This window comes from Pyxicephalus adspersus, chromosome 1, assembly GCF_032062135.1.
Source record: "Pyxicephalus adspersus chromosome 1, UCB_Pads_2.0, whole genome shotgun sequence".
NCBI classification, from domain to species: Eukaryota; Metazoa; Chordata; class Amphibia; order Anura; family Pyxicephalidae; genus Pyxicephalus; species Pyxicephalus adspersus.
The window spans coordinates 31,753,718-31,770,507 of record NC_092858.1 but is presented as its reverse complement, the minus strand read 5'-3'; the positions used below and the strand labels follow the sequence as shown (position 1 = coordinate 31,770,507).

At 37.1% G+C, this 16,790-nt stretch overlaps 1 protein-coding gene across 1 annotated transcript; it reads right to left on the bottom strand.

The window, feature by feature from the left end:
- Positions 1–490: 490 nt before the first annotated feature.
- C1H11orf65 (chromosome 1 C11orf65 homolog) lies at positions 491–16,110 on the bottom strand (the record flags this gene model as incomplete). The annotated part of the gene is given in 8 exon segments (XM_072405394.1): positions 491–1,217; positions 3,706–3,761; positions 4,974–5,144; positions 8,326–8,459; positions 10,810–11,019; positions 12,923–12,976; positions 13,949–14,041; positions 15,993–16,110. Coding segments are annotated over 8 exon segments (927 nt in total). The 3' UTR covers positions 491–1,116.
- Positions 16,111–16,790: the final 680 nt, after the last annotated feature.

Sequence of the window (16,790 nt, the reverse complement as noted above, 5' to 3'; positions counted from 1 at the left end):
GCTGTACATGTCAGATTTTCACCTGAGATGAGCATGACCGAGAAGGACCCTCTTTTTAACAAGCTGTTTGGCCAATCATTTATGTATAAAGTAAATTTATTTGGGTAAATGCGTGCAAGAAAAAAAGGAGGGTCCAGGGATTTGTAAAAAATGGTTCCTACTAATCCTTGAATGATGGCAACCATTTAAACTTATGTGCAATTAGTTATTAGTTTGTTCCTTTTGTTTTTTTTTTCTTTCCAATTCTATTTCAGATGTACTAGAGTCAGCTCTACTAAACTCTGGGTGGGTTTATGTGTATGGAGTTTGGTAAAATGGTGTAAATGGTTAATTTGGGTATTTTAGTTTTGGCCCCTACCCCTGGAGGCAGGGTTGGGAGGTTATTTCTGTTTTCTGTACATATTCTTGTATTTTTAGAATATATCTCCATGTCTGATAAACAGGAGGTATCTCAAAACTTTTGCTTGGTACTAACCTATTTTGTATGAAATTCCAATAAACACCATATTTTTATTTGTCTCCACTGTGAGATATTACCTTGTGTGATGATGATCATAGTTCCTTTTGCATTTCCACATACTGATCTATTGTTACTATATTATACCATAAAAAGAATCTGAGAATATACTTTGCTGGAGATTATAAAATGAAGCTGATGGTTTATACAGCTAACATCCTGGTGTCCACCCAGGGGCCCTGTGCAGATAGGACTGTGCTTTGTGAAGTACAAAAAATTCAGTGAAGAAAATATATTCTTTGGAATGGTTCTACTTTTGTTTTCTGTATTTTTTATCCTCTTCCTCATTTTAAGTTTTTCCCCTATAAATATAATCATCACGTACAATGTTGGTAATCTTTGGCCATCTCCTGTACAAAATCTGCAGTCTCTGATCATCTCCTGTAAAATGTTTGCACTCCCTGACTGTCTCCAGTAGAATGTCAGCAGATCCTGTTATCTTTCTATATAATAACATTCACTGAATTTTACGTGCAACTCTTTATCCCAGGGAACAAACTTGAGGTAAGTTGGCCACCATTTCTTTCATATCTAATTTTAAACCAAAACTAAAATGTCCTCTTTACAATAGATTTGAACAGGCACTTCAGTGTTTGTGGTCACACTTTCTCCTTTTCGCTGGCATCCAAAGACAGCAGGTTACGTGGTGATAGCTGTGAAAATTCATACTGATCGTATGGAGACTGGATGAAGGTTGTTCCTGCGAAGACCATGAAGAAATTGTTGTCAGAACCATTAGGGAAGGCTATTTAATGTACAGCGCTGTGTAATATGTTGGCGCTATATAAATCCTGTTTAATAATAATAAAGGCATTCTTCATACATACTGCCTTATGTTCAGTTACAAACACAATAGAGGGATGTAAATAATGTATTTTTATCAGATTTCCTTTCATTATAATGTCATACAATAAACTCCTAAAATCTGTTGTTAAGTGCCATGGGCTGATCCTCTATTAAAAATGAAGGAATTGTGTCCTATATTGCAAAAAAAAGGTGTTAAGGATAAGGTGAACCCTACTTAAGTAACATTGAGATTACTGTTTATCAGACATTTTTTGTTTTTTATATTATACAATTTTCACCTTTTTTTATTGTTTGCAGCATCTTTGCAGCCACTTCCTGTGTACATCCAGTTCAGTGAAGTACTCAACATGGTTTCCTGATGGTATGTTAATAACAACTTGTGGTCTTTATCAAGAGAGCATGACAACGCAGTAGCTGAATTTGAAGCAGCTCCTAACCCTAGCTGGGAGATTACTTATTAAAATGCTGTGTAACACATACTTTACATTAGCCCTTTTTTAACCTGGGGGAACCCTTGAAAATACTTCCAGGTCTTAGAAAACCTCTTCTATAAACACTATATTCACATCTTACAGTACATTAGTGTGGGCATCAGTACATTGCTGGCAAGTAGGAAGAATGTCGCCCTTAGATAGCCAAAAAGATCATTGGTGTCACTTAAACTGACCTGAAAGGCAGAAATTGCTCAAGGAGCCCCTGACAACCTTTAAAGGAGCCCTGGTTGAGAATTACTGCCTTACATTATCAGTAGCTGCAGGAAGCCACACAGCTTAAACTGTTTACTGTCTATATTTTATAATGAAAAAACTGATATAAATTTATCCTTTTCCACAGCCATGGCCTGTATCGGGTCCCGCATGGTTGGGATTTTTTGGGAATCAATACAGGTCCTCTCCTTCTCCTCCAAAAATAAGATAAAGGAATCACAGCCAGAAAGGAGTTTAAATCTGACATTATAGCCAACTTTTTATATTGAGATCAGAATCAACCTGTAAAAAGGTAAACACCTTCCTTGCAGTGATTGTGTTAACACTCCAAATTATTATCTAATACTGGAATTGTCTAATACCTGGTCTATTGCCATCCACATCAGTGCGTGCTCAACCCAGAAATATTTTTGAGCCAGGAAGAAAGAAATTGTAGATGGGTGGCAGCCCCTGTATTGTGACCCAACTCTTCTGTAATCACCCGAAAACAGCTGGGTGGTTACTGAAAAATGCCGGGTGGTGCACCCAGTTAAAAGGGGCTGGGGAGCACAATGCACCTGCCAACTCCATGTAACTACAGGACACAGTGGGCACATAATGGTCAGAAAAGGAACCTACAAGTATCTCTTTAGGGATCCTCAACTCTTTTTCCTGACAGGTCTGAATGATCTCCATCCTATAAGTAAAATGTCACAGTCAGAACTTGGGTCACTCCAACCCTCACCTTCAGTAAATGAGTTTCTGTAGTAAGCCTGACTTGAATTTTCAGTTGGTGTTTGGAGTTTTATAAGGAATTAGGCAATAAGTGGAAGTATATTACTTCTCTATATTTGTAATTATTTTGTAGGGTATCTTGAGGAGTGCAGGAAAATGCCACAGGAAAAGCAATGCTTGGATCTTCCTCTGAACTTGGGTTGCCTGGCAACAAAAGTTGGATGTATCCTGGGCGCTTAGAACAGGGACTGATAAGCAACACTCTGTACTGTAATAAATTGAACTGTGCCCATTCCCCTGGGAGCCAGGCTTAATCAAACTCCAGTTACAAATCTCATCTGTTGTAGAAAAGTGCTTCACAGCAGACTACGAGTTGTGTAAAAATATCCTACCGGGTACAAAACCGCAGATTTATCTGAGACTGTAATCCAGAGACGAGTGAAATCTCACACTGAAACGCCTGTAAATGGATTCGGCTGTGTACAGCATGCACTATATCTAAAGCCGATATTCAAAATGTAAAGAAAGAAATTTGTTCTGCATTTTTCCCCATTTTAGTAACACCAGATTTATCAAAGTACCACGTTTTGTATAGAGACGACTGATCTCTCTTGTAGCCTGGGGAATTTTTCAATTTGAAAATATTTATTTCAAGTAATAAAAAAAGATATGTATTTGTCCTTTTTATTCTCCAGTTTTTGGCAAAAAAGGCATGATGGATGTGATGATTAAAAATGCCAAAAACTATGACAAATTTAGGTTTTTAAGCCATAATATCTATGAACTAGTAAGCTCCCCTCTATTACCTTTTCCTAGGCTCTGATACACATTAACTGGATTGTACAATCGGATTGCAATGTATTTAACTTACTGAAAGCTCCAAACTACAAAGCCTTCATCTTTTCTTTACACACAGTCCTAATTTTTATATCTCCATCTATTACAAGTGTGATTACCTACCTTTAAATGCACACGATGATTTACTTGTCCCCATTGCCTTCCATGTGTTAATGTACCTTTAATGAAAATAACAGATTATTCTACTGTCTGGGATAAATGCCAAATATGAAGAAAACATATAGTGCATGGACAGTTCATTACTGACAGCAGCCTGGAGGTAGAGGTGTTATAGGTGGATAGGGAGCAGTAGGGATCCTGACCTGAAAACACAGCACAAACCACTGATCACCCCACAATGCTCCCTTTCTACTGGCCAGAAAAAATGGAGGATGAAAAAATTGTAACCAAGTATATCTACAAAAATAAATCAATACAAATACTACAGATCATCATTTAGGTAAAGCCAAGACAAAAATGAAATATGACCTGGGCAGAAGAGTGGAATTACTAATGTTTTCTTTTAAGAGGTATGCTTGTCCAAAATTATTATTTCGATATGTCACATCCTAGAGAATTAAACCACCTGACAATGGCTCATGTATCTGGTACTTTTTTGGTGGAATGATTGCACTTAAAGTCAAACTGAACCCTGTGTATATTAACATGTTTCTGTTCTGTCAAGAGAACTGCATCTTATTTTTTTTTCACCTTCTTGTTGCTATCTTCATCCAGAAAGAATGTGATGAAAATGCTGATACTTCTGTTGAAAAAAAAAGTGCTGCGTGTGGAAATTTACATATGAAAGCACACTAAATCAGTTTCTGGGAAATAGTGGTACTTCTATACTACATCTCTGCTCCAGTTTGAGAAAACACAGGGTGAATCTTTCATCGTTCTGTAGAATAATACTTTTTAAGTGAGAAATAATGTGTTTTCAGTGTACATAATTTACATAATGCAGCATCTTGTACAGTATAAGCACAGATATCCCTAGGGGGTTTCTCTTCTGCTAACAAGCTGATCTTTCTGTATATTTATTTTACTGCCACAATACGAGCTCCCAGAACTCCACTGATATTCTCGTTATGATGCACTGGTTTCAATTCCTTCTCTATTGTCAGCAGTTAAAGCCCAACTAAAAACTTTTCTTTAAAATAGCTAAATACGTAGCAGGTGTATTGAAAGAAAAGTATTGCATTTACATATGTATTGCATTTGAATTTTTACCTAGATTTTGGTGACTGGTCACATGTAAAAAATTAACAGAGAATCTCCCCAGCAAAGACAAACTCAACAATGAAAACTATGGATACACTCTAAAGTATATTGTTAGCATTGTTTAAACAGAGAGTAAGTAAGGAACGGCTAAAAAGAATCAGTATATTTACTCTTCATAATTAAGTGCATTGGTCCAGTTCAGAAGCTCGTCCACTTCCCAGTCCAGAACGGCTTGGCTGCCATGTTTCTCCACAGACTGGATCACGCCCTGTGTAGCACGCTGTACCAAGATGGCAGTGTTGGGGTCTGTAGTCTGAGCATGAAGGCTTCCTTCATAATACCTAATATAAAATAATACAAGCAATACACCAGTTACATGAGCGTATTCAAAGTGCTATGATAACACCTACAATTATACAACCACCAATCTGTTTACAAAATTCCATATCATAAATAAAAAAGATTTCTGCTTCTGCACTGGCCACTTTCTATTCTATCTGATTCCTTTTTTAAAAGGACGGACCTAAAAATTTTAATCCCAGGATTATTTTTACATCACGGTAATCTCCCTGTTATCCAGCTCTCATGGGCATTGGTAGATTCCAGATAAATGTAGTTTCTGGTTTCTTGAGAGTTACTATTAAAACATTACTAATAAAATTTAAAAGCTAATAAAATACTATCTTTATAAATCAATAGAGGTACAAAAGCAATGCAGTGTGGTGTAGGGGCTGGCCAGTTACAAATCCACTTACTGTATATACAGAAAAACATACCTGTACTGTATAATCAGAATGTTCCACAAAAAGCACAGGGCAATGTAACTGCAGCAGTAAAAAAATATGTTCATACCCAACTGTACCAGACTGGAAAAAGCAGTAGATGTCCTAAATATCTAAATATGGACGTTTAAGGGCGCTGGGAATACATGGGAGTTGCAGGAGTGATGCACAAAGAGCCTGATTTATTAAAGCTCTCCAAGGCTGGAGAGGATACACTTTCATCAGTGAAGCTGGGTGATCCAACAAACCTGGAATGGATTTCTTTAAAGTCATTTGCTAGAAAATGTTTTGAATGCTGGACCAGATCCATTCCAGGTTTGCTGGATCACCCAGGTTCACTGATGAAAGTCTATTCTCTCAAACCTTGGAGAGCTTTAATAAATCAGGCCCAAAGAATTCAGCTTACTGACAGCACAGCAGGACAATCCTGATTTTTTTTTTTTTGGGGTTGCACACTGGTTGCTTGTGTTCCGGGTAACAGGAAGTTTGCTGTATTTATGAGCATTTTTTCTTGGCAATCTTTTCTGTGAATTATTAGACATGTACAACTGTTATTGCATATAGCGTTTATGATTCACTGTGGTAATTATATTGTTATATCAGACTGAGCACATTTTCTGCAGGCAGTCCCTCCACAAGTCTATAAAAATCTTTCCCAACATGAAAAATAAATGAACTATTCTTGAAATATATGATCCATGTAAATGTTTTGTATAAAATTTCATAAAAAATGGAATATATTTTTTAAACATTGTTGCTTAGTGCATCAAAGTAAATGTTGATGGGCAATCAACTGTTATGATCATATTTAATGTACAGTGCTGCACAATATGTTGGTGCTATATAAATCCTATTTATTAATAATAATGATAATCATACATAGTTTTTGTGGTAAAATAGCTTCTGTTGCAAAAAAAACACACCAGCAGATGGCGGTAAATATGCAGAAATCACTGCTTTGCAATACAGCATTTTCTGATTTTTAGTTGTTCAGCACAGGGTACACAGTGTGATATTCCTACATTAACTCTGTATATTTGTATCTATAAGCAGATTTCAAACACTATCATGTCTAAATATACTAGAACTTTAATACTAGTATCCTATATCCTATATAAGAGCATCAGGTACCATCAAACGAAAAACTCTAAAAAGAGAGAAGAAAGAAAAAAAAAAGAAAGAAATATGGGGGTTCTGGGTATCAATCCAAGAGGTAAAAGAGCTAAGGGAGAATGTGGGTATTGGTAAGGAATGGATAGGCTGGCAAGGGGGAAGTAAAAGCAGTTTGGAAAAAGTGTGTTAACTATATATGATTGTATAAAAGGCGAGAAGATGCACAGTATGAAGGAGAACAAAATTCTAAAACATGGAAGCACCTCTATAGAAATCATGGAGTTAAGTATAAGTTATGAATAAGGAAATCACAAGCAGGTCAATGGAAATGATGGTTTGGGAAATACTTTTGTATGAGGACAAAATGTAGGTGGGAGACTGGTTATTCTGAAATAAAAGCATAACAACTTGATTTTTTAATTTCAAGTGAGTGAAAGGATTGTTTGAGGTGGATGGCAAATAAGAAGCAGTGACAGGAATGGTTTAGTCTTGAACCTTTTATGATAGATTGTAGATATAAAAGTTTTCTTGTTAGTGGATTACCTGATAGAAGTATTTTACAGAAGTCAAGGTGACAGTTTATAACAGTGACAGAGACTAAGGCTGCGTACACACATTAGATTTTTGTCGTTGGAACGGATCTTTCACAATCCTTTCCAACAATAAAAGACTGCATGATGCATGATCGAGCTCTGTTCATACAGCATCGTTCTGCTATATGGAGAGGGGGTGAAGGACGGAGCTGTTCTCTCCCCCTTCACATCTATTACGGTCATTCGTTGATCCACCAGGATGGATCCATGAACAACGTCAGACGAGCGCTGTACACACACCAGATTCTCGTCAAATATCAGTCCTGAGGCGATAATTGGATGAGAATCATCTGACGTGAGTATGTAGTTTAGTGGTCTCCCAACATAGAAAATTGCAATTGTTGCTCAGATTGAAGTACCAGGACAGGAGATGTTCTGTATGTGAGAAATCAGAAATATTTTTCATATGTATGGAACATCTGGAAAATATTTAGGAAAACATATAATTTTAAATCATATATTTAACAAACCAAAGGAGAGAAAACAGTCATCCTCCTATAGGCGAGAAGTTTAAGTAGTTTGCAAGCATAATAGATAAGGAAAATTGGGTACAAAGAGAAAGGTCACAAGAGTGTTTTCTCTGTATGGGAATAATGATTGATGGCTGAATGGAAGACTGTACATAGATGAGGCTTGTAGGGTTCAATCAGTTCAAGTGCTGGAGTGGATCCAAGGGGAGTTTATAAAGCAAAGTGGGGGGATTTGGCTTCATCAAGTGTTAAAGAACTTTAATGTAAATATGGTGGGCTGAAGGACAGTAGTTTAGTGCGCTGTCATCGGTGCCAAAAGCTAATTGGATTGTTTTTGAATGGCCAAGAGCCCTATAGGCTCCCAAATGCATTGGTCTGTATGTGCAGATTGTTTGGTCTAGCAGAGCAGTAAAGACACATTACGGTTATTTTATGAAAGGTTCTATTATTTTAAATCTATATTTTTCCAAATAGTCACTATTTAATTCCTTCTTGAAATGCCTTTTAAAAGTTTGTGTTAAATGGTTATACATAATACATACAGTAGCTGTATTATCTACTCACATCTTTCTCATCCAGTCAATTTTTCGTTGCTTTTGCTTTTTTAATACATCCTGTATCCTCTGCAGTTTGTTGTGGTTAAATTTGACCCTTTTCTTATTATCAGCTGCAGTCACTTCATCTAAACTGTCAAAAACCTGATGAGAGAATGAAATGAGGTTAGTAAAAATGTACCACTGGACATGTAATATCCTGCAGAGCTACAGAATAGTTCCAGTATACAAAGCAGGGATAAATAAAATGGCTGTCTCCAGATATACAGATAAAAATTTGTATTTTTGGGCTACACAGTATAAATGAGGCTCTGAGTTTTGTCCCATTTCTGAAGGAGATTTGATGTTTTAGGTAAATGAGTTTAGTCATTAGGCCTGCTTTATTAAGGCTCCCCAAGGCTGGAGAGGATACATTTTCATCAGTGAAGCTGGGTGATCTAGCAAACCTGGAAAGGATTTCTTCAAAGTCATTTGCTATTTGCTAACTAAATGTTATGAATCCTGGACCTGATCTTTTCCAGGTTTGCTGGTTCACCCAGCTTCTACTGATGAAAGTGTATTCTCCCCAGTCTTGAAGAGCTTTAATAAATCAGGCCCATTGTGTGTGCCAGTATATGGATGTGTCTCCTCGCATTTACATTACATCGTCTTCTGTTCTGACTTAAAGGATTTAATGTATTTCCTAGCCACAAGAGATGATCTAGAGATATCCCTGTGAATACAGATACAGGGGTAGTTGTTACATTAGCTTTGAATTGTATTGTAATGTGTGGGCGTATTTACTTTATATCATCAAGTATAATTGGTATTGTTGTTTTAGGATTTACCACTGTAACATGTACATGGAATATGCTGATAATGAACAATGTTTCAAACCCTGTGAGTAGGCTGAAATAAAACAATATGTGGCTGTTCTATGATCAAAGGTCTGCCTTGGGTATACACTTTGGTGATGTGGGGAGAGGTGGACCTGTAATCTGGAGTGGCAATGGTACGCTGTCCAATGTAGAGACGTTATATATATCCTCATGGACTGCATTTCATTGTTTAATTTGGGGGGGGGAGATACAGGACATTGTGAGATTACAGAAAGAGGCAGGAGCCTAATAATGATTAATATTATGATTTATAGCAGATTTATTTAATATCTGCTTGTGAGTGTTATGTTTAATTTACATATATGTGTATGAAATGATGATATATATAGTATAATTTATATTATATATATATATATTTTTTTTTTTTTTGTTTGATGGATACATTGTGGATTTGTTACTTCAAGAAGCACCTACTCCATGGTCTCTATAAATATACAAAGTTGTATTTTATTTTCCCATTTTTTAAAAGGTAACATTTTCTGTTAACAAAATACATTACTTGAGTTAGGCTGCAAATGAAACCTAATTGTTTACTATTTGAGTTACTGGTGCTTGAATGCAATATTATTTTTGTAAATTCCTTAGATAATTAGATCCTTAAACAATTCCCTTCCAACCTCAAACAAGGTCTATGCTGCTGGCAGATCCATGCTGTATGGCCCATAAAGAACTGCCCATCTGCAACTGGAAAATCTCTTGGTCCAGTTCTAAAATCTGTGTTGCTGCAGGAAAATTATGTTCAGATTGTGTCTACTAAAAATATCCTTACCTGGGCAGTAAGTAAGTGAAATCTATGTGTACATCAAAACATATGTTACACTTAAACATTGGCATGTGGCATTTTACAATTACTTGCAATCATATGCATACAAATGGGACCTCAGAGAAAAACATTGCCTATTGCCATAAGTTTGGAAACATCTTACAATCACACCTGTATGAGCTTGTTGAACATCACATGACCCCTGACTTTGCAGCTGTAACAACTTCTACTTTTTTGGGAATATATTCCCCTAGATTGTATAATGTGTCTTAAGAATTTCTGCTTAGTTGGTCAAAAGAGAATTTTTGAGGTCGGATACTGATGCTGGCTTACAATAAGTATTCCCATTAATCTCAAAGGTATTCAGTAGTAGTTGAGGTCATGGCTCTATGCAGACTACTCAAATTCCTTCACAACAGACACAATAAACTTAATGTCTTAATGTATACTAGACAGTAATACTAAGCATGACAACCATCTTTACTGGGTAATGTCATGTCTGATGTTGTCAGACATTTGTCCCAGTCTCGTTTCTAGCTAACACCAGCTTTTCCACCTTCCTTGTTGACCCTCGTAATTCAAATCTTATAGAAACTGATTAAAGCTGTATGAGTTCTACAGGGAGGCTAATCATTTGCAGAAGCTGGTGGTCTACAGAAGATTTCTATGTTTCAGTTGAAAAGTCCTCAGCTATAGCCCAGACAGTGGGACCCTGGATTAGGTTGCTGCTATTTGGACCTATGATCCTTGCTTTGATGGTCCAAAAGCATATCTGGATTGCTTTCAGCAAAGTAAAACAGACAGTATTTGTATATTATAAAGTAATACAACAGACAGTAATGCAATCACTGACCCTGAGTGTAAGGAGCCTCCAGCCATTGTTCTCCACTCTTTTATACCAGCCACTGTGGTTGTCCTCTAGAATGGCCCCGTGGTTATGGATTTGTTTAGGCAGCAGCTGTTTTACACATTGCTTGGTGTAGTCTTTAGGACTGTTTGCACACATATCCACAATTGGTCTGTGCGTAAACAACTTATAATAGATGTTGGGTGGAAATTTTGTCTGCAAGAAGAGTTAAAACAATTAGTTTTAGTATCTGCATTATTATTAATGCAGTATGAGCACTTTAACTCCATTTTGCTCCAATCTCCTCATCTACATCTACTTTAAAACAGATCTGTCATTTTTTATTAGGAGAAAAGAAGATAGAAACATACCCTGCCCCCACTCTAAGCTGTACCACAATCCGACAAATCCAATGTAGACCTACTAATCTTAAAAGCAGATAATTAAAAGATAGAAGATAAACATTGTGGCCAGGCTAGTAACTGGCATTTTCTCACATATTGCTTTATATGTATGTCATATTTTCACAAACATCTGGTAAACCAAGATAAAAAATACATACTGCTGTTGCTATCTTATCTCCAGTTTACACAGCTCTTTATAGTCAGATTATTGATTTGCACCATAGATATTTGGCCTCAGTTATGTTGATGAGTGAATGTATATGAAAGATGACAAATTGCAACAGAAATTCACTACAGAATCATAGGCTTGAAAGAGTTGGGTTACCAAGAGATATAAAATAGGATTCTCTATAACAGATAATAATTGTATGGGTTGTGAATGAGCAAAACAATCAACTGGACAACTTAGAAAACCTACTGAAAATGCTGTGTTAACCCCCTTCCCTCCCCGTCAGTGGTATGAGTTCTGGCCCTCCTGCTTTGCAGACAGGTTACTTTAAAGGTGTTGGATTCATCTGCACATTCCACAGCCCCCTAAATTCTATGAGTGGCCTGAAGATGAATTGATGTTGACTATTACATTACACTATCAAGCCACCAGATATTGTCATTGGACATTACACCAAGGGGCATATCTATAAAACAGTAGATCGGACATTCACCAAATTTTCACTGCATGTGAATCATCCAGTGTATGTGTTTTAAAGTACAGTAATTAATTTCCCAACATTAAATGTCACATCTTTATAAATATATCCCCAAGTGTCTCCTAACTAATCATTTGTGACAAACTGTACACTGCTCATGCACCTGCCAGTCATGTCAGTCATGTTTGAAAGGATCATTTTCTTCTATTTATAAACTCTCAAATATATCTGACCTTTCTGACCAATTGTCTGAGGAAATTGGCAAACTCTTCAAAGAGAATGGCAAGAAATCCATCCAGGGTGCCTAACTCCACTCCTCCAGTGCCAGGATTTGCACACATTTTTACTAATTCTAGACAGCAATAAGTAAAATTAGGTAGGGTTTACACAGACTCAGAATGATTCTAATATGAAAATTCTGATGAAAATCCTTTCCTGTATGTGGCCATGGAGGAACAGAAATAGAAAATCCTGATCTAGAGGAAAATAAAGTATCAGGTCGGTATTATTAGCAAAATGAAATAGAAAAGGCTATTAAAGGCTAAGCCCACCTCTTTTTCTCCCCCTTGCCATAATTATTATCAAATGAATCTTATGGAAACCTTTCATCATTCTGGTATGAGCATTTTGTTTTTGGTAAGTACTAGATGCCATATAGCAGGCATGTGCCACCATTTAGGAGACAGACAAACAGTTTTATGTTAAAGCTAGAGAGTCTTGTTACTTCTTTCCCCCCTCCCTTTTTCCCTATAGTAGGTTTTCTGAAATGTAACAGGGAGGTAGCAGAAAAAACAAAAAAAAAATCTGTAAACTTTATGGTGTAATGCAACTCCTTCAAATTCTGGTCTGAATTTCTAGGCCCTGACAAAGTGTGATGCATGGCAGATACAGCCCTGCCTACATCCCTCTAAATCTATACGCATTCCCTGCTTGGGCTCAGCAGTAGCAATGACAACTATGTCCACCTTTATTACAAATTGATGTGGCCTGGAGTTTTAGTGACCCAGCCCTAAATCAAACTGTACATAAACGTATCCACTCAAATAATACAGTTTATATTATACTTACTCCTCCTAGCCTGAACCTGACATGAACTCCAGCTGCAGCGTCCAGAAGTTCTGCCTGCCAAATAAATGACAACACAGGAGATGTTACAATTACATTCTGATAATTCTCCATGTCTAGATCCAGGATAGCCATGGGTGTCCAACACATGTGGAACTGCAAATTGTTTTACAAACATGTTTTAACCAGTGTTAGAATCAAATTGTCATCCTGCAGCTTTACAATATGGTGCCTCCGCTCTCTATAGAACATAACAGTAATCAGCAAAGTCAAGTGTGCACATTGTTATAACTTGCTGGAGTTTATTTGGTCTGGGGTGGTCAGATATTGCCAGCATATCTGATCACCATTTTTAAGTCTATGAGCAACTTGCTGCAGGTTTGTACACCACTAGGTTTTTGCAGCTTATACTAGCAATACTTTGCCCTTATTCCCTCCACTAAGTCTACTTTTATGCTCATTTCACAAAACCATCCACTGTCAATAACAGGAATTCCTCTGACCATATTAAAAAGATTGATTTGTTAGAATAGAGGGATTACTAAAGCTCCAAAAATGTTCAAACTAAATATCAGATGCCAGCCCCAGATTGACTTTACAACTTGTAGAGGACAGTAAATATGGCAAATAAAAATAGGTTTTTACTTCTGAAAGTTACCAAATACATGCAGAAAGTAACATTTAAACTATTGCTAGACATCACACAGCTCAAATAAATTGTGTAGAATTTCAGATGGTCGTCTCAAATTCTACACAACTGGCAATACTACACAACAATATCTCTTAATTACTTTTTTTATCTCAACATCATCCATAAATAAGAGTCTCTTATAAATCCCTGAAGAAGCCACAAGGCGAAACGTGTGGGGTAAAGAAATAATTGATTTGAAAAATTGGAAAATATTTGGATTTGGATTTATTAACCACATTCATGTCCCCACTTTCTAATAAATCCCAGTATATTTAACTGATAGAATTAGGTATAGGAACGAAATATCAATATATAAAGTAATGATACAATTAACTTACCTCTTTGGGGTTTATACATTTCAGCAAAAGCTTTGGGTCTCCTTGTGATTTAAAATTGATGAGATTTTTTAGATACCTAAAAACATTCATGTCCTGAAAAAAAGGAAGAAGGCATATGAAATGTATGCAATGACTTGATGTGCGGCCCAAAAACACTGTGTCTGCTTTATTGGAGCTGTAGTTTTTTTTGTTTTAGTTTTTGTTTTTTTATCATGCCCAGATTAGGACTAATAAACTCAAAACAGCTGTAAGGAAGGTAGACAAGGGATTTAAAAAAAAAAAAACACCTGGAAACGGCACATAAATTTGGTATGTGGTTTTCAATTGGTTTTGATAAGGCTAGTAGCATTTGTCAAGCAGCAAAAGTAGGTAGTTTACTGCACTATGATTACTTTAGATATTCAGAATAACTCCTATGCACTGAATTCTGCAAACCATGAAAAACAAAATAAATAAAAATGCTTGGAAACAGGTGAGGACAAAGGGATAGCTATCAGTATGACCTGTAGATTCCCAAAAGTGGAGAAAACTAAATTCCATAAAATGAATGAAGCGAAATGGCGATTCTTGCACTGCAGTTTCTTAGGTACAGCTTCCTCTCCAGCAAGGAGCCCAGAAGACTGAACAGTAGTGACATCATCAAATCTCAATTAAAAATTTTCTGTATTCAAAATATTATTCTAACATACAAAATAATGTAAGGCTGGGTCTACATGAACGGTTTAAAAACAGCATTTAAACGTTCCTACTACGTTTATATGCGTTTTTATGCACTTTTACAAAAAAAACTTTTATAAACACCTATGAAGCGTTTTACTGCAAATTGCCGTGATTTGCGTCGATTTTACATAATCTTTTATATAAGTTTTACTTTTAACCCCTTCAGGGAATGAGTACAGGGGTACATAAAACCCCTTACTCCTCCCTTGAAAGGGTTAAAACATGTGTAAAAAAATTAACAAGGTTTTAATTATTATATTAAATGTGTGTGTGTTTGTGTAACTAAACTTTTTTTCTTTTTACAGGTTATCCCAATGACAGGATAAGTCCCACAGCTGCAATCATGACATGAGCACAGCCATTGGACTCCTCCTGACAGTGAGGGATCCCTGGGCACTAGGGGTTAAATGAGCACAAGACTCCCCATTCACCTCTAGTGCTTTGTGATTGGCTGAGGTTTTCAGTTTCTCAGCCATTCAGCAGTAGACTTGAATGGGTAGACTTGTCCCCATTCATCTCTAGTGCTCTGTGACTGGCTGAGAAATAGGAAACCCTGATGAAAGCTCAAGCATCATCAGGATTTCCCTTTCCTCAGCCAATCAGGGAGCAGAGCAATCAGCGGAGCTCTGCTATGCTGACAGCTCCACTCCCCTGATTACTCCAGCAGCCCTAGAGGAGCTGTGACATGTTCTGTATCTGTAACACATACTACAGCCGTGGGAATTATCCTGTCATTGGGATAACCTGTAAAAAATGTTTAGTTACACACACACACACACACACACACACACGTCCTATATTTTACACATATTTCAACCCTTTCAGGGAACGAGTAAGGGGTTTTATGCACCCCTGTACTCATTCCCCAGGGTGGGGTGGTGGAGATCTGGGAGTCTCCTTAATAAAGGGGGCTTCCAGATTACAAAGTCCTGCTAAAACGCTTATAAAAGCCCCCATTGTTTTCAATGAAAGCTTTCATAAAAAGCTTAAAAACGCTTGTAAAAGCGTTTTCAAGCGTTTTCCCGCATTTACCGTTTTTTAATATTTTAAACGTTGCAAGAGACGTTTAACATAATGCTCATAAACATGCCTGAAGGAAAGGTCCTGGTGTAGATTAGCCCATTGGAATGCATAGGGATTTCAAACGTGGGCTTTAAAAGCCTCAGGTTAAACGCTGGGGAAACAGTCCATGTAGACTAAGCCTAATATGCATGACATGGAAGTTTATTTTTTTTTTAATGTTAAAAGTGTCCTGAACACTGCGATTATTGTCCACAGATGAGATCAATTTCACATCATATAACACACCCAGGTTAATACTCACTAGAATCCTGCGGAATGCCCTCTGGATTACACGGGCAGCTTTATCCTGTTCGGCACTGTACAGACCTACATAACTTATCACAGAGTCACTCATGTCTTCCATCATCATTTCTTCACTCCTAAAATACAGTTGTAAGTTGTAACTGAAATGGTAAGCTATAATGACATTGTACACGTTTTCTGTCTCATCGGCAGGGTCCTCTCCTCCTGTGTCACTGTCTGTATTCTACCTTTTGCAACCCCTATTTAATGTACAGCGCTGCGTAATATGTTGGCGCTATATAAATCCTGTTTATTATTATTATTATTATTAATAATAATAATAATAATCTAATGAATGTAATATTATGTTTTCTGTGCAATATTTAAACGTTATAAGTAAGAAAGACCTGGATGTTCTTGAACCAAAGCTCGCTATGTAGCACCAGGGCTGCCAGACATGGGTGCTGGTGAATCTGAACCTTGTCTTCGCTCTTCATGTGATGTGAGGCAGATTCAGACCTGTGGTGAGAACAAGTGTTCCCAAGGGGCTCCTGGTAGCTGGCACCTCGTCATCTGCTTGAGCGCCCTCACTGCAGCATTGGTTACTAAATAACCGGGAACAGAAAACGGCACTGAATCTCTTGTACTGAATCTTTCACTGCCCCCCTCATTCAATCTCTAATGAACTGCTGTGGGTAGACAATACATGTAGCGTCCCCCTGAGGCAGTGGTATGAGGAAGCGGTATTCACATCACAACCTCGCTGCATGGCCTTACAGTGTAGTTATTGAGGCTAACTAAACTAAGCCGGTTCTGG